Source organism: Fukomys damarensis, unplaced genomic scaffold, assembly GCF_012274545.1.
Source record: "Fukomys damarensis isolate Sample0158 unplaced genomic scaffold, DMR_v1.0_HiC HiC_scaffold_30, whole genome shotgun sequence".
NCBI classification, from domain to species: domain Eukaryota; kingdom Metazoa; phylum Chordata; class Mammalia; order Rodentia; family Bathyergidae; genus Fukomys; species Fukomys damarensis.
Window position 1 is genome coordinate 23,074,468 of NW_022900942.1, and position 22,683 is coordinate 23,097,150.

The following is a 22,683-nucleotide window of genomic DNA, read 5'->3' on the forward strand; positions in this document are numbered from 1 at the left end:
AAAAAAAAAAAAAAAAAAAAAAAAAAAAAAAAAATCCTACAAGCTTTCAAATTAAAATTAAAATTTTGGAAAACTTGTTTCAACTGTAAACCTGACAACTTTCCAATACTTAAAGTTTTCAGGTAAGATAAATGGTGTTATTAACAAATGTAACTTCAATTTGCATAATCAAATGTATTAATTTTTAAACACTGGTATTATGCAATGAACCAGTATTTCCCCAATAGTCAATACTTAATGCAATAAAATGGTATGTAGATAGTGATTCAAAGTGCAAGAAAACCCAGTGGATCCTAAAGAATTCAAATAAATTAGCTGATAGATCTTCTAACATTTAAGAAATGATCACTTGTTAAATTTTGATTTAGTATCAAAGATGAATATAATCACCTGAAAAGAAAATTAAGACACTTTATTTTCCAATCATATACTCAGATGTTATAATAAGCAATTTTGGAAGTGTTCTTTCCAGAAATTAAAAACCATATGCATGTATCACCATGATTATTTACTATTGATTACTCTTTAATCATATCAGCCATTTAAAAACAAAGGAATTCTCTGTTACTTGCTTAAAATAGCTATCCTTTTATTGTTATGGTCTCATATATTTTCAACAAATATGTAACTACAGGGGCTTAATTTATTACAAAACTAAGATTTACCATTGCTCCAAAAAGAAAGGTGAAGGAATAGTGTATATCTTAAATATCTTTTAGAAATAGGTAAGTTAAGACCTGCCTCTCCCTAGTTATAAAGAATTTATTTATTTATTTAACAACATGCATAACTCTTGAAATTTATATACCAATTCCCACATCACACAGTGTTAGTGGATTTAAGACATTTCTAAGGTAATGCCTTTTTATGTAAAAAACTGACCTGTAAATTTCCAAAGAAATAATTTGATATAAACAAACTCCTCAAATTTGGAAGAAATACCCTAAATGGTATTAGCTTTTCTCCATTACTAGTTTAAGGAATAAAAGTATTTTAAACAATTGTTCTTACATAAATCTTTACAGTTAAGAAATATCAAAAATCATTAATTTCAAGGAAAGAAGTTTGAGAAAAAGTTTCAAATGGGAATTGATAATGTCCTAATAAATGACTAATAAATAAGGTCCTATTAACATGCCCTCAGTTTATATGCTATAGTTCTTTTGGTCAGCATATTTAAGAGATAACAATCAGAAGCTGGTCTTTCTACCCCTTCCAAATGATCCACACATTTCTTCAGACTTACCTTTGTAGTTCACTGAGCCCCCTGGCAGCTGGGAGGCTGGGATTTTGCCTTAGGAAGTTTTGTTTTAAATTGAGATGGGTGAGGTCTTGGCTGTAGAAGAGGTTGGCAGGCAGATGTTCCAGGCTACAACAGGAGAGGTCCACTGAACTTATGCGTTGGGAAGCAACCTAGAGGGGAATAAAATTACAGCTTGATTTTAATACCATCCACTTATTGCTATTTTCTATGGAGAGATAAAAGATAATCCCATTTGAGAATAAAGATATACTATGACAGTAGGACTATTAATCCAAATATAAAGAGATTATTCACTTAGCACAAAACTGAGTGCTATAAATGCAGAAAAAGAGTATCCCAGCTGGAAGGTGCCTAGGAGGACCTAGGACAGGTGGTGGGTTCCCAGGAGCACAGATTATCCCAATAGATTTAGGGATATCACTAATTTCTTCCAATGTAGGGGTTTTACTGTTGAAATTTTCCATAGTTAAAGAGAATCCAAAGCAAATTAATACAAGACTTTAGAGTAAATAAAGAGTTGGGAGACAGATGCTAAGATCTAAACTGAACCTATGAAAACCCTAGTATATATTGATTTAAAACATCACAAAGTAGTATCAATAGTCTTGCATACATTTTAATAATAAATCATATTACAATCACATAATTAGATTCTATTAGATGCCTCATATAAACTTCCCAGGTTGTCACTCCACAAAGTTTCAATGAGATGCTTATAGATTCATTGTGGGTCACTTCATTATAGCTAAATGTTCCTGGTTAACCTTCCTGGTTAAATGACTCCTACCACAGCCAGAATCCTAGGGCTACAGTCCAAGTTGCATGTTGGGCACAGAATATGTACCAGAGAATCTATATTCCCTCTCCTGTATTCTAGGTATTACAGGGCTGGTTTACAGTAAAGCACAAGATTCTAGCCCACTTCCACATATCATGGGTGTTTCTCTCCTCCCAGAGACCAAGACAAGAGTTCTAAACCTTAGAACCTAAACCTTCTGTATCTTTGCCAAATGTTTTTGATGCTAAAAAGGATTCAGAAGCAAATATGCATATAATATATTCTGCTGATATTTGAGGTTAAAAAGAAGTTACCGTGCACACATGAAAGTCCAAGGATATTGATATGAGTTGGGTGTGGTGGAGCACACCTGTAATTCCAGTACTCAGGAGGCTGAAGCAGAACTGTTATGGGTTCAAGGCCAGTCTGGGCTACATAGTGAGACCTTGCTTCAAACAAAACAAAACACAAAGGATACTACTGGTGGTGTGAAAGAAATGGCTAAAGCTCATTCATCTTAACTGATTGTAGAAAAGTCTTGAGTTTGCATTTTGGCAGTTCCAACTTTTCTTGAATTTTCATTGTTAAATAAGAAAAAATTCCATACTGGCACAAATCACTCATAGAAACTAGAAGAAGTGAAAAAAAGCCAGAATTTTAACGGTACCTAAAAGGTAGGTACAAAAGCCCCCTAGCCACAGCAAACTGCTGCTCATGGGAAGGAATCAGAAAAAGAAATGAGGGTGAAAAGTTCCACTAATCAGTGAAATAATTCATGAAAAAACATGGTGACCATCTCATTGTGTGCCAGACCTTATATGTCCTGAGGCACAGCAGAAAATAAAACAAACACACTCCCTACCATGAATGAATACACAGCAACAGGGGTTGGGGCGAAGAAAAAGTAAGAAACTACATGATAACTGTTACAATAACAGAACATACAAGGGCATCAAACATGATGTGAGCATCAACTTCCCAGAGGATGTAACATCCAACCTTGAAGGTCAAGCAGAAATATGTATTTCTTGGATGCCACACATCTTTCTTCACTTTTATCTGTCACAGTTATACATGTTTTAAAAAAGAAAGAAAACAAAATAGCCCACACGCATTATCCAGAGTAGAGTTGAAAAGTATGCCTCTCCAGGGAAGCCATGAGCTCCATCCTTGAGCAATTCTAGAGCTCCATCTGCTAAAGCCAGGCCAGTCCAACAGGTGCTGGCATAGAACTCAACCTGGTTAACGAGAGGCCTCTGGGATTTGTACTGTGCATTCTGAAGCCAGGACACAGACATAACCTGCCATATAGGACTTCAAAAAAGTGAATGAACTAGATCTGTATGTAATAATCTGAACTGATTAAAAAACAAGCAAACTTTAACCTGCCACATACAATATAATACCATTACTAAGAAACATGTTAACACAAACACACAGCTCTGTTATATTATGTGTGAATAGTAATGTGCAATAAAGCTATAAATTCAAAGATTGATCATATACCAGATGACAGTGATTGCTCTAGATAGGCTGAAAAGGAAATGGAAATAGGATATAAAAAAGAAAAAAAATTTGAGTTGACTGCTAATGTTTACATTAAGAGGGACAACAAAAGAGAGAAAGCAGCTATATCAATATGTTAACAACTAGGGAAACCAGTACACAAAAATCATATTATCCTATGTACTCTTTTGTGTATATCTGAACATGTAAGTATATTTAGTGTGAAAAACAATATATGTGATCTAAATAAAAATTTCAGTAAAAATGGGAGAAAAGATGAGAGCAATCTTCTGTCTTTACTTCCTGTATCTTATTAGATGGTAGGCTGGGGATAATTCCTCCTCTTGTAAACAAAAAATTCTCTTATCCCTTTTTAGTGGGCAAATGATGGCCCCCCCCAAAAACACACATCCACATTTTTATAGTGGAATCTGTGACATTTACCTTATATGGAAAAAGAATGAATATAACCTCATATATCAAAAGATGTGATTAAGTTAAAGATCCTGTATTATCCATTTGGGCCCTAAATACAATCCTATGTGTCATTTTATAAGAGAGGGGCAGAGAATTCTAAGGCAGGATAGGGAAAGAAGAAGCAGCAACTACAGTAATGTGTCTAGAAGTTTAAGAACACTTGGAGCCACTAGAAGGTAGAAAAAAAGAGTAGATTTCCCCCTAGAGTATCTGGAGGAAGCATGGCAACACAACAATTTCTTCATCCAAATCTCAACAATTCCAGAATCTTTCTCAAGTCCAAATTAAAGTCTCTTCTGAGACTCAAGGCAAACTTTTAACTATAAACCTGTTTTTAAAAAATATAGCAACAGGGACCAGGGATTTAGCTCAGTGGTTCCACCACCTGTTTCACAAGTGCAAGGTCCCAAGTTCAATGCACAGTGCCCCCAAAAAACAAAAACAACAACAACAAAAAAAACATAACAATAACATAATACTAAGGTGCAATGGCACAGGGTAAACATTTCTATTCCAAAAGGAATAGGACAGAAAATCAGACCAAAGCAAAACCAAAACCCAGAAGAGCAAACATAGTGGTAAAACATGAAAAAATGCTCCACATCACTGTTCATTTGAGAGATGCAGATGAAAACAACACTGAGATTCCACCTCACCCCACAAAGAATGGCTGCTATCAAGAAATCAAACAATAACAAATGTTGGTGGGGATGTGGGGAGAAAAGAACCCTTCTCCATTATTGGTGAGTGTGCAGACTGGTGCAACCACTATGGAAATCAATATGGAGATACCTCAAAGAGCCTGGACTGGAGGTTCCATTTGACCCAGCCATCCCTCTGCTGGGTATCTTTCCAAAAGAACTAAAAGAATCATATCACAGTGATGTATGTGCACCCATGTTTATAGCAGCACAGTTTATAATAGCTAAAACTTGGAAACAGCCCATTTGCCCATCAGTTGGAAACTGGATAAAGATGAGGTTTTTCTATAAAATGGAATATTACTCAGCCATAAAGAAGGAGAAAATAGATTCATTCATAGGAAAATGGATACATATTGAAGATATACTCCTAAGTGAAATAAATAAGTCACACATGTGTAAATACCGAATAGTTTCTCTGGGGCTCTGATTTTTAATGTGAATCAAACTAGAAACATGGAAAGGTTTTTAAAAGTGTTATATGATCACATTCAATGATATAGCCCTATACCTAGCACTTGGTGCAACCCTCAGGACATCTTGCTGGAAGAAGGGACACCAGACTATTTTATAATTCTTTCATATCTTACAGTTTCCCTTTGATCCATCTATTGTATTCTCACCCAAAGACTAATCTGAAGAAGACAAATTCTATTTTAACTGAACCATCACACTAAATATTCCCTTCAGACAGGTAAGACAAAATGATCAAATATCAAATTGTATTTGCTCCTTTCTTCATCCTGAACCACAAGCTGTTCCTACTGGAAGCAGAAGAAGGAAGCCACACTAACAAGGCTACAATCAGCAAGAGCTGTCTTGTGAGACCAGAAGCAGGAACATCTATAGTGAGAACATAAATTTAACAAGTCATGAAATCCCTGGGGCAGTGAGCTGCCAAGGTAACCGCAAAGGCCACCACAAGCTGCATTTTTGCTTCCCATGCTCTGGCATCAGAAGTAAAGATGTAAGTGTTTCCACCACCCTGGGCACATCAGACTTCACCACAAGTAGCACAAAGCACTCCCTTGCTGGAAGGTTTGCCTGGTTCCCCAATTAGAATGGGGCTATTCAAAGAAGCTGTGGCTCATCTATACAGCAGCTAAAAAACTAAGATCCTTCTCAAAATAAGAGAGACCTACATAAATAACAAATACTAGCAAGAAATCAACCTGGATACACCGGAGGGCAAGCAGTCTTTATTATCCTAGCTTTTTTGCCCCCAAGCAGTACTAAACAATGGTAACAGCCAACATTTAGAAAGAGCTACCCTTAGGACAAGTAATCTTCCAAGAGATAATGACATAATATTTGGTTTAATCTTCACCACAGCTCAGTTCAGTGAAGACTGATCCCCATCTCAAAGATGAAGGTAAAGCTGAGGAAGAGTGCGCCCAAAGTCACATGGCTAAAGTAGCAATGGGACTTACATGACCATCTATACTATTAATTCCACAACTTCAGGTCCTGGGAGGCAGTTTAGATCTCACCAGAAGGGGGTCCTCTATTTTGTGCACAATGATAACATACTTAGTATAAATAAAGTGGCCCATAGGAAAAGCTTAAGCTTTAGGAATGAAGACAAGTTGACATTCCTCTGCAAGAGAAGCAGATGGGATCATGTGCTGACCAAACACATATTGCAAAAGAGGAGAAAAGCCCTATGGGGCCAGAATTCCTTGAAGTCATGGGCTCTGTCCATTCCAATCTCAGTTGTGAACTGGGTAACAGTGACGCCTCCTAATGGAACACTTACTCAAACTTTAAAAGGTTACAAAAAAATGCAAAGAAAGTGAAAGAAACTGGCACACATGTAAAATGCCTCTAATCTTTGTTATGTAAGGGAACATTTAAAGGGTCACACAATTGAAATATAGAATCCTTTTAGTAAAAGCTACTGTACTTCTTTTTTTTTTTTTTTTTGGTACTGGGGATCGAACTTGGGTCCTTACGCTTGTGAGGCAGACCACCAAACCGCTGAGCTAAATCCCTGGCCAAGCTACTGTACTTCTGATATAACCACAAAAATTAAGACAGAAAGACACAAAATCAAGGCCCAGAGACATGCTTAAACATAGGGTATACAGCATAAGGATAGTTCTATTACTTATTGCCAAAAGCTATATGGCTTAAGACAATCCTCTTCATCTACTTGTCCTTCTGTTTCCTCATCTCTAAAGTGGAATAAATAGTATGTGCCTGATCAACTCAACAAGTTGCTATACAGGGCTGGGGATTTAGCTCAGTGGTGCTGAGCCTGCCTCACAAGCTCAAGGTCTGAGTTAAATCCCTAGTACCAACAAAACAAAAGAAAACGAGTTGCTGTACACAAAATGTTTTTCTCATTTTAAAAAATCAAGGGAGGGCTATGGTTCCAACATTCCCAGACCAATACTCATAGCTACAAGGAATACAGGCCTATTAAACAAAAGACTGTAGTGTATAGGCCACTGCTCTTGTCACCTTCAACAGTTACACAGATAAAGTGCAATCAAACAAAGAGAGACCATCAAGGAACCTATGAATAGATTCAAGTTTTTAGTCAGTTCAAGGTAGTGATGGCTTAGGAAATTAGTTCTAATCTGTATTAAAAAGAACAAAAATGTTAAGGCTCAATTAAATGGAGCTTTTTTCTTCATGAATCTACCTACTCTGGGAATTACATTAACATGAACTTAGGTTCGTATTAACACCTGCTTGTCTTCTTTTCCAAAATGACCTGTAAATATATGAGAAGAGGGGTTGTATTTTACTCTCAAAATATTTCCACTAAAGAACACCATAGGGTAAAAACTTAAAATGAATAATAAAACTTTCAGACTACTTAATGGGCTTTCATCAACTTTCTGTTCAGCTTGACATTTTCCCTACTCTTTGGAGACTCTCCCCAAAGCTGCATTTCCAAACCAGTAATCTGTCCTATGCCTAACCATTTCCACCATGCTTTCAAAATTGTCACCTACGCTTACAACAGTACTGCATTCTGCTGATGGCTTAGTTAGTGGACGATTGTCTTTCCTAGGAAAGGAAGTTCTCAGTAACACTTATGTGATATTTTGTCTTTCCTATGCTTTAGTAAAATTGTATTTATCCTTTTACGTGTACGTTATGCTCAAAGTTAACCACAAAGACTCTGAAAGGCTTGGTCAAAGCAGTTGAAATAGCACGAATAATTTTGCTTGTGTAAAGTAAAAGACTGCTGTAAACTGGTATTATGAGTCATTAATTGCTCTGGCCCAGCCCTCAGTAGCTTGGGAAATTATGACCTTGGCTAAAAGGACAGTCTCTGGGGAATTTACTGGTCTTCTGTAAACAATTCTTAACTGACACTGACCTAGTTTTAATTCTCATCTCCCACTACAAAATGTTTTGGGAAAACATAAAGAGAGAATATAAATTTAGAATGCAATGCATTAGTCTTTATTAGCTAAGCATTCTAACAACTTGTTTCAATTTCATCCTTATCAATACAAATTTTTCAATTCTAATAAAAATCTTAATTCCCATTGCTCCATAACATGCAGTCATTCCACAGAAATGCCTTAGCTTGACCCCAGATCATTTTCATAATGACATCTCATTTCTTCATCTCTACTAATTAACATTTTATAAAATCTGTTTAACAGATGCAGAAAATTTCCATATAAAATTAATAATTCACACAGTAAGAGTATCCTAATAAATTATATTAAGCTACCAATATCCAACTTAGTAAATTCTAACCAGTTTCAGTATCTTAACATTTCTTTTCTTTAAAAGGTTAGATGGGGGGAAAACTGTTAAGAAATAAAATATGCAAATTTATATGTCATAGAAGTACTGAAACAGCAAATCAGTGAAGATAACGAACAGAAAAATCAAGAGAGGCTATCAGTAATAAGCAATAATAGAGATAGGAGTCATAAGGGCAAGAGCATTCATGAGAGGTAGGGGGTGGCAAGGCCTATGATCTTAAGATGATGGGCCAAAGGTACCATTTCAAATGGTGCTGCAGGCTAGAAAAGAAACAAGACAGAATAAAACATCTCATTTATTTTTCAAGCACCAGGCTATGCCAATCTGGAGTAATACAATCTAAGAGATCCTTCTAGGCATTCCTACCTTTCCTTGATAGATGAGGACAGTGGATGGGGATGAAGAGTTGGCAGCCTCATGCTATCAAGCTAATTTGAGCAAATCATTCAATATACATTTTTTAGTGCTGGGGATTTAGCTCAGTGGCACCATGCCTGCCTTGCAAGTACAAGGTTCTGAGTTCGATCCCCTGCACAGGGGGAAACATTACACACACACACACACACACACACACACACACACACACACACATACTTTTATTTGCCCTTTATGAACCAGGTACTAACTTTGCACTGAGGTAGTATTTTCCCTGCAATACAGTCTGTCTTCAAAGACTTAGCCTTTAAGAATCATAAATATCTAAACTATATTTCAATTGTGTCTAAGGATTCAGTGACAGCACACACAAAGCAGATAACACAGACCTCAGAGATCCATGCCAACAGTACCATTACCAACAAGGAGTCCTCTTTACCAGCAAAATGGTCCACATACTCATAGGCACTTCTGCTATATTTGTCCAGTGAACCCACTATACCCTGAACTGGAAATGTGGGCCTGACACCTTATTCCTGAGTTAGAAGCAAATGAAAAAGTTCAGTGGAGATAGCACCAACAGCTTTCCAAAATCATGAACAGTGTCAATCTAATAGTTATCTCCATTCTACACACATAAACCCCACTGTGCTTCTCAGTAACAACAGAAAAATAGAGCTCAGCATGGGTGGAGATCAAATCTGAACCCACAGTTCCTTCTCACTTCCTTATTGGCAAATTATGTGTAAGCAATGTCATGAGAATGTTTCTGAAAGCCATGACAGCATTTCCCAAAAGGTGGCACCTTCTTTACAAGGAAGCAACCACACAAAAATCTATATTATAAATTTTGGTGTGTGTGTGTGTGTGTGTATGTATGTATATATTCAAAGAGTTCAACTACTAGAAATAAGCTACTTTTTTGCATTTAGAATAGAAAAAACTGATGTTTAGGATCCAAGTTTATAACATACAAGGTACAGTACAATCTGGAGCTCACAGATTGTTTTCTAATTATTCCACTATTCTCTTACTTTATAAATTATAAATCAGACCGGTGGGTAGAAAAATTTATCTTTTCATGGTTGATGAAAATTCAACACTGGGCTAAAGAAATACTGGAGATAAAGTATGCAGAACAGTGTTTGCCATGTAGCAAAATATACTAGAATATTAGTTGCTACTATTTGCATTATTGCCAGTATGGTAAACGATTTTATTATTAATAAAATATATCTTATAATAAGTACAAGGAGCAAAATCAAAGCAAAACAGTAAATCCTTTTATTTTAACGTCTTAAGTAACTTTCAAGGAAAAGGACAGTCACAGGATTTTTGTTGCTCTAATGATATCTGAACATATGTCAATACACAGAAGAGCACCCAGCAGAGAAGCCAAGGGATCTGAGAACCAAGTGATTAACAGAATTGGAAGAATTGTCAAAAATGCTTCTCCTGAAAACAGACTGCTAAGGAGAGTAGAAAGCAGGGCAAAGACAAAGAGATCATGAATTATCTTGCATTATACCAGACAGCAAAACAAGAATCAGTGAGTCAAAGCTATAGGAATAAAGACTTCAGCTGACTATGTGAAAGAACTGTCTTATCACAGATCCTTAAAGGTCTGAAACACTATGCAGAAGTAGGGACTGGGAGTCCATGAGGTCTTTTTAAAATCTTGAATTCTAAATCTGTGAAGTAAAAGCCTTTTCATGATGACTAGAATTCAAAGCTGAAGAATTTACAAAGAAAATGCCAAATAATTGTTGTAATTATTTCAAAGAACTACAATTAATATTATCTTCTTGCCAAATGCCTGTAAGGGTTCTCCTCACTATTAACATATGATTTTAAACTGTACCTGTAAGTTCTGCTTGAAACCTAGAATGTATTTTATTAAAGATAACATTATATGCATAAATAAAATCCACATGTATTTTGAAGTATTACTTATAATAGTACAGGTCCTAACCATCTTTAATAATTATAAGGGAAAATATTCCCAGGGTTCTACCTAGAACATGAGGAACAGATTTCAATATTCTGAAATCCTGAAAATCCAGGTGGACCCAAGAATAATACCTAGTACAAAGGGAAAGATGTAATATTGTCTCTTCCTTCCCTCCCTCTTCCCATCTCCCTAATGGGCAGAGATAGCAAAAGTGCTGCTAATTTCAACACAAATGGAAAAAGAAAGTGGGAAGAGTCGAGAAGACAGAAGAAGGAACACGGAGAAACGTGGAATGTGTTTAAAATGATAACAGCCTAAACATGCAAATAATGAGTTTAAAATGATAACAGCCTAAACATGCAAATAATGAGTTTAAAATGATAACGGCCTAAATATGCAAATAGGCACTACTTAATAAACGATGTTTCTTTTGTTGTGAGATGATAATTAAATAAGGATCTTTGACATATGTATAAAATGGATTATAAAACTATTATAAAATTATCTAGTTTTAAACTGAAATAACTTAGAACTGAAGCAAAATCTTCTCTAGGAACAAACTAAGACTTCAAAAATGATAGCCACTACCAAAACAAAACAAAACAAAACAACACACAAGGGATTAGCAGTGAATAAATAGGATAGGTGTAGCATAGTGTAAAGAGATCTTTCAATTATTTTTGCTAACAGTTTTATGTGTAACGAAAATATAATTTAATATAATCCAAAATATTTCATCTTAAGCTTAAATTCAAAGCAGAATTCTAAATTCCTAATATTATATCTGTAAAGAAAGATTGTGACATAAATTTTTAATTTAATACAGCCTTGACTATATTAGAAATTTAATTCTGTATGTGGTAACTTTCCATCTAATTTCTGTAAGAAAATAAAACAGAACAAGCATGAAGCCATCTATATGGCCAGCACTCTGCACTTTATCTAGCTTCTAGTTCTCCCCCTTTTTCACACTGCTCAGATACCTGTGACACAACTACATTTTTACATTTTATACAGTCTTTACACATACTTGTCTCTCATTGAAATGTATCTGTTTTCATGATGTACACTTATTTATCCTTCAAGACTTGGCTTTCTCATCTCCTTCCTAGCCTTCCTTCTTAGTCTTAGTTTTTTTTTTAGTCTACCCCAATATCTCATACAACAAATTCCAATCTTTTCTCATATTATCTCTAAAGAAGTTGTACAAGAGCAATCTTCTCAAGATAAAGATCACATTTTTTTAAGGAAAAATTCATCACTCAGATCCTTTGTTCATTTCAGATTCTACAATGTAGATCCTCACTGGTCAAAGGGTTCCTGGTTATTTAACTAAAGAATGGGTATTCAACATGAAGTAAGGGTTTCCAGAAAAGCCCTGGACTCCTCAGGAAAACAGTACTGAGAAAAATTTCTTACCATATAACCTCAATTTAACAAACTGCAGCACAATCACTAAAAGACAAGTGACAGATCATGCTGACAAAAGGCAGCGGATTCCCTAAACAACACTTCCAGTCAAGAGGAAAAAAATATACATACAAAATGATAAGAGACACTAATAGGTCCCTTGCAACTACCTCTGAATCAACTATCACAATCCTACCACATTAGAATGAACTGACTCAAGTGGTTAGTGAATTAGGCTTTGAATTAACTCTGGACAGCAAAACATTATTTTTAAATACATAAATGGTGATCCCCCATATGTTTTATTATTTTTTAAAAGGTGGTATTTACTCATAATTTCTTATGATCTTCCACTCAGCATGAAATGTGGCCTGACTTTCACAGCGGTGACTTTCTTTTTCAAGTCAATGGCCTAGAACAGTGGTGGCAAACCTATGGCACACGCTATTGTGTTTTTATTTTAAGACAAAAGGTGGTGTTACATAGAGTCGTTTGTACTAAACTAAAATCTCAGTATTGAGGTTTAACTGCAGTATTGGCACTTTGAGATAATTAAGTGGGTTTTGGATTTCGGTTTGGCACCTGGTCTCTAAAAGATTCTCCACCTGCTGGCCTAGAATTAAAATACTAACATTGAGAGTTATACAGCTATGATAATCACCTGCAACTGCCAGCGAGCATATCTACTACTGACTGACACAAAGTGACACACAGATAAGCTAAGTGACCCAGAACTACTGGCTGGTCCTCACCGTGTTGTAACTAACCAAACTGGCCTGGTCTTGGAAGTCATGCTGTGCCTTCTCCTTTCCTCTGCAAAAGAAAACTAGGGGGAAAAGTGCCTATTATTAGAAATAGTACAGGTTGAACATCCTCAATTTCAAAGTGTGAAATCCAAAATTCTCCAAAATCCAAAAATTTTTCTTTTCAACAGAATGCTACAAGCAGAAAATGTAACAGTTCACAGCCAAAAAGGTAGCACCCTTTTATACTGTATAAATACCGTCAGGCTTTGTGTATAACATATAAATGAAACATAATATATTTCATGTTTAGATTCAGGTCCTATTCTCCAAGATGTCTCATTATGTATGTGCAAACATTCCAAAATCAGAAAAAAAAATACAAAACATTTCTGGTCTTCAGCAATTCAGATATGTATATTCTTAACTACAAGGTCTCATCACTTTTAATTCAGTTATTTTACTACTCCAATCTAACTACTGAACTTTAAAAAGTGCCAGGTAGTAAGTTGTTTTCATATTCATTTAGCTGATCAATACTTGAGAACATCCAATTTGTCTGAAAAAAACTTTAAAAAGTAACTCTTTCAGTAACTGCTATATAGTCTCTTTGGTATCACATGTCTTATTACTTCAGAAATAAGACACCTGAATCACCTTTAGATTTCATCTTTAGATTCTGAACAGAAGATCTGTAAAAACAATCATGATCACCAAAATTGTTCATTCTTTTTAAAAACACACACAGATAATGGTATTGTAAAAAGAGTTTCATTGTCTAGAATTACTTACACACATGAAAATACTTGTGGGTACAATAACAGATATCTGAGATTTGCTGCATCATAGAGAAACAGAGAAGCGAATGTACAGATAAAATATGACTAACCATGATCCAACAATTGTAGAAGTTAGGTCACATGTATATTGGTGTTAAAATACTATTCCTATTTCTAAATATTTTATGGTTTTCATATTAATAAGTTAAAATAGCAGAAATTAATAGTTTGAATCCATATTTAATGTTCTTTGAAATAACAGATTTTAATGTAGGGTTAATATGGTATCATAAAAGTGAAAAAAACTTCTAAAAGTCAGACAGGATAGAGATTCACAGGAAGGCTAACTTTGAAAAGCATTCACAGATCAACCAACATGCCTAAAGTGAACACATTTTAAAAAGTGAACCACAGCCAGGCGTGGTGGTGCACGCCTGTAATCCCAGCACTCGGGAGGCTGAGGCAGGAGGGTCACTGTGAGTTTGAGACCAGCCTGGGCTACATAGTGAGTTCCAGGGCATTCTCAACTACATAGTGAGACCCTGTCTCAAAAAACCAAAAAAAAAAAAAAAAGTGAACCACAAAAACAGAATAGCTAGGTCATCATTTCCATAATGGTACCCACCTTTTTGATAGGTGCTTTTCTGCAATTGTTTTCCCCTCACCTACAACCCTTAGCCCTTGTGCTTCCCTCCACCCTCCAATCACTCTGAAAACATGTTATACACATGCACCTGCATTTAACAAATAGAACCCTTTTTTACTCTGCATATAGTAGGATATTTACTGAATTTTTAAAGCATGCTGCCTATTAAAATTTTAGGGATGACTTCAAAACCAACATCATAAGCCTCCCAAAGGAGCTCCTCCTCTGTCTACTGCTAACACACACCCAACAGAAAAGTACTACCCTGTGAGTTACTTTGGCAAGCAATATTAAGTGCTATGATTCAGCTTAAAAATAAGCCTATTTTGCAGAATAAACCTAACTGATAAACTTTTGTAAAAAGTTTTCTTCCCAAAACCAAATGAAACAAAGCATAACATTTCTTTTTAGCTAATGTTCAGAGCACATACTGAAAACAAAGTACTTTCCTTTTAAATTATTTAATCTAACTAATTTTGACTACAAATAATTCAAATTTGTGTCTTCCATTGTTGTAGTACAGATGGTCATTAAAAATTAGAAACTCAGGGCCAGGGATTTAGCTCAGTGCTGCACCTGCCTGGCAGGTTGCTGGTACCAAAAACAAACAAACAATTAGAAACTCAGATTTTGGGTTTTTTTAAAATAAGTTTTTCTTTCAGATCCTTATCAAAATGAATCATTTAAATATCAGAATATAAAGATAATCTGTAATGTTTCTTGATATGAAAAATAAAGTTTCCATAGCAACCTTATGATTAAATTATATAACTTCCCAAGTACCTATATATGAGGAAAAGTAAATGACAACTAGAAGAGGAGACTAAAAGTAGAAGAGGCTTATAACAATCAGCTGTATTTACTTTGTATTTTCTGTAAGCTTATACCTTCCTAACAGTCCACGACTTTGCCTTTCTGTTCAGCAGCCCCAACTGACTGTTCCTGGAAGATATTTTCATAAAATCACCCTCAACATCCTAATTTTAGTGGGCTGGGGATTTAGCTCTGTGGTTCCACTGCCTGCTGAGTTCAAACGCCAGTACAAAAAAAAAAAAAAATCCTAAATTTAAAGAGAGGTATGCCCTTATTTTTATACAGAATTCCTACCCAAATGGGGAATTCCTTCACTCATTTCTTCTACAGTATTTGGTATCTTTAGTCAGCCCCGTACAGCTCATTTGCTCTTTAATTCATAAATTACAAAAACTTATATTTTATTTTGAAGTGATGCGGATGGCAACCAGGACCAGACACATGTTGGGCAAGTGCTCTACCACTAAGCTATATGTATACCCCTTCTAAAAGCTTTTGAAATATATATCTAGTTTTTAAGATTGGAGAAAGGAAAATATTTAAAATCTGTATTTACTAAAATATTTTGTCTTCTGATCCTCATCCCTGTCTTTTCAGGAGAAAAATTATTACTTTCCCTGAAAGACTGCTGTGGTTGTTAAGAGCATCAGAAGGTACCTTGCTCAGATAAACTAAACACATGTTGTCCTTATCTATTGAAAATAACCATACAAATATATACTACTTTAAAAAGGTTGTCTGATCAATAAATGATGATGGCAAGGGTAAGTAAAATTTATTTATTTATTTCTTTGGTCATTAATTCACATACATACACAACATCTACTTACTTTCTTACTATGGGGTATTGTTAGTTCATTATGACATGCAAATTTCATAAAAGCCTAGTTGGTAAGAATTTTTTTTTTGGTAACAATTATTAGTATTCTGTTTTCAGATGAAAAAGCTTCAAATTTGAAAAACCTGGATGCAGCCATATTAACCTGCAAATGGTAGAATCCATGGCTGCCTTATTTTACTTACACTCTGTACCACTACACAGCTTCTCCAAACATTCGATGCCTTCTAAAGAGTGGCTACATTTCTCATTTCAATTAATTTAAAATATTTGTACTTTCAAGCATAGAATGTATGCTATATATGTACATGTTGTATATTTCTATGGATACGAATAACTTGCACTACATTTCAACACCTAGATAACAAACATTCTCCAATGGAGGTACAATAATCATTGAAAAGGGAAAGTACAGCAGCAGAAATACCACTATCCCCATTTGCCATCATCATGTCTCCCATGCAACAATTTTCCCACTATCTGCCACCATCTCCTACTGGAAGAGGTGTGATGTTTAAATGTGTTCATGATTCAAGTAATCAGTGTGAGAGGTTTATTACAGATACATTGTATTATTGGACCACAGAGATGGCAAAGAATAGGAAAGAGTACTAACCAAACTAACATTTGACATTTACAATCACCTCCAAGTCAGAAATCAACATTTTCAGGGCCAACTTAAGAGACAGTCTACCTCTTGTATTTTGTCTTTATGTCCTCCTGGAAAAGAAGCTCTCTCAAGTCCAAAATTGTATTCTGCTATCACTTTAAAGGTACAAATACACAAAGTATAGTACCACAGTTTCTGCTGAGGCTATACTCTACCAATTAAAAGTAAAGAAAAAGCCTTTCTTTATTTCTTCCTTTTCCTCACATACTATATGCAATTTATCAGTGAACCTGTCAGTCTCCAAAGCACATTCCAAAACATTTATGCATGTTCCTCTACTTTTACTACAAAGCTGTGCTCATCTCCTGCCTAGACTAACCAGAGAAGCCTTGTAGTTCAGGTCTTCCTGTTTTTGTTTCTGTCCTCTACAACCTAGTTACCACATATGAGATCATGTAACTTTCCACAAGAAAGCTCCTTAATGGTTTGTCATTATATTAAATAAAATTCATGCATCCTTTTCTATAACACAAGAATGTTGCCTATCTTACTTCCAAACCTCAAATACAAGCTCACTGCAGTTTTACAGTCTTCACCATCTTTACTCTCTGTCTGGAAAGTTCTTCCAATCAAATCTTCAAATAATCACACACTTCTTTCATTGAAGCTTCAGTTTAAAGGGCCTCTCCTTGATGTTATCCTTTCTGCACTACTCTCTGTCATAAACCTTAAAATTGCTATCCTACGTCTTTCTTGTCTATTTACTTATTTATAATCTCTCTTCCCTAGTGTAAACCCTACCAAGAATGGGGAACTGAACTTGTTTTTTTGTTATATCCAGTGCATAAAACACAGACTTGACAAATAGAAGGTGCTTAGTAAATGCCTACTAGATTTGAAACAGTTAACTTCCTAATTAACATAAGAAACTACTCATCTTTTTGTTATTATTGTTTCAATCAAAATAATATCCTATAGTATGCTTCATAATTTACATATACTTTTATTTACATCTTTATCTCCAGGGCCTGGGAATTTAGCTCAGTGGTTATACCGTCTGCCTCGCAAGTACAAGGTCCTGAGTTCATTCCCTGGTACCAAAAAAAAAAAAAAAATTTTTGTATCTCTGATTTGTTTTTAAAAGAATGTACCTGAAGATACAGAGCTCAAGGGTAGAGGGTTTTCCTAGGACGCCTGCTCTCCAAGCGCAAAATCCTGAGTTTGATCCCCAGAACAACAACAAAAAAAGGATTATTATCCCCAGCTCCATACAGGATATTCTATAAAATTCCCCACCAGTATTCTGAAAACTGTCAAGGTCATGAAAAACACAGAAACTGGCACAGTCCACAGGGAACAAGGCAGATATGACCAATGTATCTTAGGTAACAACCTGCAGCACACAGGCAACTATGGAACAACTACTAACATGCAAATGAAGTCTGAAGGTTAGCATGATGTACTAGTCATATTGGATTTCTTAATTTTGAAAAACTTATCGTGGCAATGTTTGAGAAACTGAATGAAATATGTATGGCAACTCTGTACTCTTTGTAACATGTGTGTAAATGTAAAATTATTCCAAGATAGATACAATTTTGGGGGGGAGTACGAGGAATCAAACTTGGGTCCTTGTGCTTGCAAGGCAGGTACTGGCACCACTGAGATAAATCCCTGGCCCAGGTAAATACAATTTTATTTAAAAATCAGTATCTTTGTATAGCAAGAAATCTGCTGCACAATGTTTTAGAACTTTATTCTGAATAAAGCACAGTGTCAACAACTGAGTTATTGCTTAGAACCCATACAACCAATTAAATATGAACATAAATACACACAAAAGCAAAACATTTAATACACAAAACACTTAATATATATTATTTAATATTTATATTCTCATTATTTGCAACCACAGGAGTAATTTTAGAACTAGACAGATGCATCTTCTCTTATATCACATTAATTCCACATGCAAGACCGAAAAAGTCTAGTCTTTCCTTTTTCACCTGTATGGGCGCAATTAAATAGAGCCCAATTAATTAGAGCAGTGGTGGCAAACTTATGGCACGTGTGAGCACACAGAGCCCTCTCTGTTGGCACACGAGTCAAATCATCCCACAGCCAAGCATTCAGGCTTGATTGCAGTGTTGGCACTTGGAGATAAATAAGTGGGTTTGGGTTTGCAGTCTGGGCATTTGGACTCTAAACGATTCGCCATCACTGCATCAGAGCATCCATTTGCCTATTAAAGAGAATCTGAAGCCTATCTTCCAAAACCCTGTCTACTGTCTCTTCTCTAGAACAAGGAGAAATTAATGTTCTTAAATAATATCACATCACCAGAAAACAGTTTATAGCCTAATAATTCAAATGTAGCCAGTACTGTAAGAAGACTTTCTAGCCATTATTCTCTAGTTTTCTGCTGACTGTTTTACAAAGTTATTCTTTTACTCAATCCCTTGACAATTATATAACAAAGCAGTATGAATCATACTGAACTTGGATAACAACTTTAATTGTAAATTCAAAAATACAAAAGTGAACTCTGTTGTGCTGTTCCTGAACCCCAGAGAGATCTCATCATTTCCAAAATACACTCAAAACCAAGGCATTAAATACTGGAATTCACTCCATCACATCACACATAACAAATGAGATGTAAAAACATCTTCTCATACAGTACCTGAAAAGTCAGCACTTGTTCATCTTATTTATAATGATATTATAGTTTCTACTACACACACCCAAAGATGCAGTGCATGGAACGTGATAATCTTGTGTAATCAGGGGCCTACAAAATGGTCAAGATATGTGTAAACAGGGGCCTAAAAAAAGGTCAAAAAAAAAAAAAAAAAAAAAACACTTAAAAATCAGAATAAAGGTAAAAGATGGCACAGGATTAGAATGTTCATTTAAAAATATAGTCAGAAAAAAAGGGAAAATTTATAACAATTCTCTGGGTATTCTGTAGTTTTGAATTGTCCTGCCCTGACCAGTCCCTTAAAAACTTTCAATCGCAATTTTTTACTCGAGAACACTAAAAGTGATGCCAGACTGAATTTTAAATTTAAATAAAAAGTGGCAAATATAAAACCATATTTAAAAAGCTATTTTCCAGTGAGAATTATCTGTTAAAAACTTCTAACTACTGGTAATATATGGAAAAAAGAAACATGTACATAACTGTAGTATTTTGAAATTGGTGAAACAAAAGGCAACTTTGCAGCCAGCTAGAAACTGAACAGATTATTGGGTAAAGTGCTTACCTTGGAAACTTGCCGTAGCCACCTTAAATACTCTGTGAAAGTATCAAAGCAAATGTAGTAAGTCTGACTTTGAGGTCCAGAGGAGCTAAAGGCTAAACAGTGCTGGTGCTTTTTCACTTCTTCTACCTATGAAAACAAGCAAAGGAAAGCATAAAACAAGTCAGAGCAGAACCACTGACACATTTCACTGACTATAGCTGGGATCAGTAGCCTATACAAACTTGCCTCTTTCCCCATGTATATTCCTCTTATTTAAAATAACTAGGTTCCTAAATCTGACCAACCAACTTGAGTTATGAAGAAAATAAAAAAAGAGGAGTTTTATCTTCATTAGATTTCCCCACCACAATAGAATTATCTTCTTGTTTAAAAAAACAGTCGAGACCAGCCTGGACTACATAGTGAGTTCCAGGTCAGTCTCAACTACATAGTGAGACCCTGTCTCAAAAAACCAAAAAACCAAAAAACCAACAGTACAGACTTTTTTAATTCTTTCACAATAAGACATTGAGGTTCTTACTTCCCTTAGAGGAAGAGTTTTCCTTAAGGGACTTTTTCATTACTCTGAATTAAAGCTGTGTTTAAAAAGAGGTCTTCAAGCTTGTTTTATATAAGAAAACTTTAATGTGAAGCTGAGAATAACGATATAAAATTCTATACAAGAACTTTCAAGTCCTAATAATACAGTAATATAGTTAAAATAATCAAATTTCCATTCTCAGTAAATCCACCAGGTAGAAAAAGCCAAATGATAAGTCACATGACAATATTCCATGTTTCCTTTACAATAATGACCACAAATCATGTCACACAGAACACAAAAAGATTTCAAAAAGGCCTGTCACAGACTATGTTCTCAGACCAAGCTGCAATTAATTAGAAATCAATAATAAAAAGTCATTTTATTTTTTTTTTTTTTTTTTTTTTTTTTTGGTACCGGGGATTTAACTCGAGTCCTTGTGCTTGCAAGGCAGGCAGTGGAACCACTGAGCTAAATCCCAGCCCTAAAATCCATGTATATTTAGAAAATAACATTCTTTTAAATGACACACTTTTAAACTGTAGATGTCTAAACATCTCACAGATTAAAAAAGAACTCATACTCTAAAAACTCCTAGAACTAAACAATTATAAAAATATTAAATGTCAAAATTTGTGGAATGAAATAAAAGTACTAGATATATACAGAGAAATTTCTTTTTAAAAAATACTTACACTGGAAAAGAAGGCAGAAAATTAATTTGCTTATTACAGATCCTAAGAACTTGGTGAGGAGGGGATTGGAGCCAAAAACTGAATGTACCCAAAGTAGAATGATGGTAATGATAAAAACCAGAAACCATTGAAATGAAAACCAGACATACAATAGAGAACATTAACAAAACATTGGTTCTTTGAAAAGACTAATAAAGTTGATAAATCCTCTGTCAAGTTCTTTTATCCAGTGTACTGCCTAAGTGAGTTTCTACCTCACCCTAATCTTGTTTACCTTTTAGGACAGATGTCTGAAGGTCAAAAGCTCTTCTTCAGGTAGGTTAGCCAAAACCGGTTGGATCTAAGATGGCTGCCAGAGTAAATGCCACTCAGCCTCTAACTTCATTACTGTCTAATTTCCATGCTAAATGACATAACCACCAGCCACCCTAACAATCAATAATCATCAAGGGCCAGGGATTTAGCCTAGTGGTTCCACCGCTTGTGCCACCTGCCTCGAAAGCTCAAGGGCTCCCAAGTTTGATCCCTGCTATCAAAACAAATGAAAAAAACAAAACAAAACAAAACAATAATCATCAAACCATAAAAGGAAGAAAAAGAGGTAGCAAATGAATTCCAAGAAATGTCCACCCATTCTAGGAAAAGACATGAATATTCTTCTATTTAACCTACAGTTTCCCTTCATTTCTGCCAATCTGTGTCTACAACCTGTCAACCCTAAGTGAGTAAAGAGGTTGATTTGCGAGCTAAGACAGTACTCCTTTCTTTGGCCACTAAATAAATAAACTCAACTTTGGTTTCCTTTCTGGATAAGATCCCTTGTGGGGAGGGGGTCCTCTTCCTGGAGGGTGGGGAATATGACAATTTTTTTATTAACAATTTTATCAAGGAAAAAAAGATACTTATAACAAAAAGGGGGCCATGGTTACAGATTCACTAAGAGATTGAAGGGATTATACATAATTTTGCAGCAAATTCTTAGAAAAGATGTTTTACCAACACTAAATCTAAGGTGGAGAGGCCTAAACAATCTTATACCATGTAGGGAATTGAAGGAGTTAGAAAAAACAAAAACAAAAAAACAGGCCCATATGATTTACCAAGGTTTTAAAAAATAGATCATTTCAAATTTGTGTAAACATTCACCAAACAAAAGATAAAGAAAACACATTAACCTAGTCTATGAGGCCAATACAAACAAAACCAGAGCGGAATAGTAACAAAATGAAAAAGTACTGGTAACAATCTCAGTCATGAAGACTTATCCTAAAATGTGCCTTAGAATCCAGCAACACAAAAACTACACTAAGAGCAAGTTGAATTTACGTCAAATAAGGAAAGGTGGTTTAATATTACTAACCAGGAGTCCCATTAATCAATTAAAGAAGTAAACTACATGATCATCCCTACAACTACAGAAAAAAGTAGACAACATTCACCACCTATTCATCATCAATAATAAAATCTTTCAGCAAACTAAGTATATAAGTAGCTCACTTACGTTAACTTAGAATATTTATTGAAATCCTGGAAAAATATCAATATTATTGATGAAATATCACGCTTCATATATATA

The 22,683-nt window shown here is 35.1% G+C and overlaps 1 protein-coding gene across 1 annotated transcript in view; it reads right to left on the reverse strand.

Moving 5' to 3' along the window:
• Phlpp1 (PH domain and leucine rich repeat protein phosphatase 1) overlaps positions 1-22,683 on the reverse strand; it is a gene marked incomplete at its 5' end in the record, with an annotated part of 207,033 nt that overhangs the window by 92,284 nt on the left and 92,066 nt on the right. The window contains 2 exons of the mRNA XM_010644887.2: positions 1,247-1,413; positions 19,893-20,018. Coding sequence (XP_010643189.1) covers positions 1,247-1,413; positions 19,893-20,018 — 293 coding nt within the window. The remainder of the gene's footprint in view (positions 1-1,246; positions 1,414-19,892; positions 20,019-22,683) is intronic.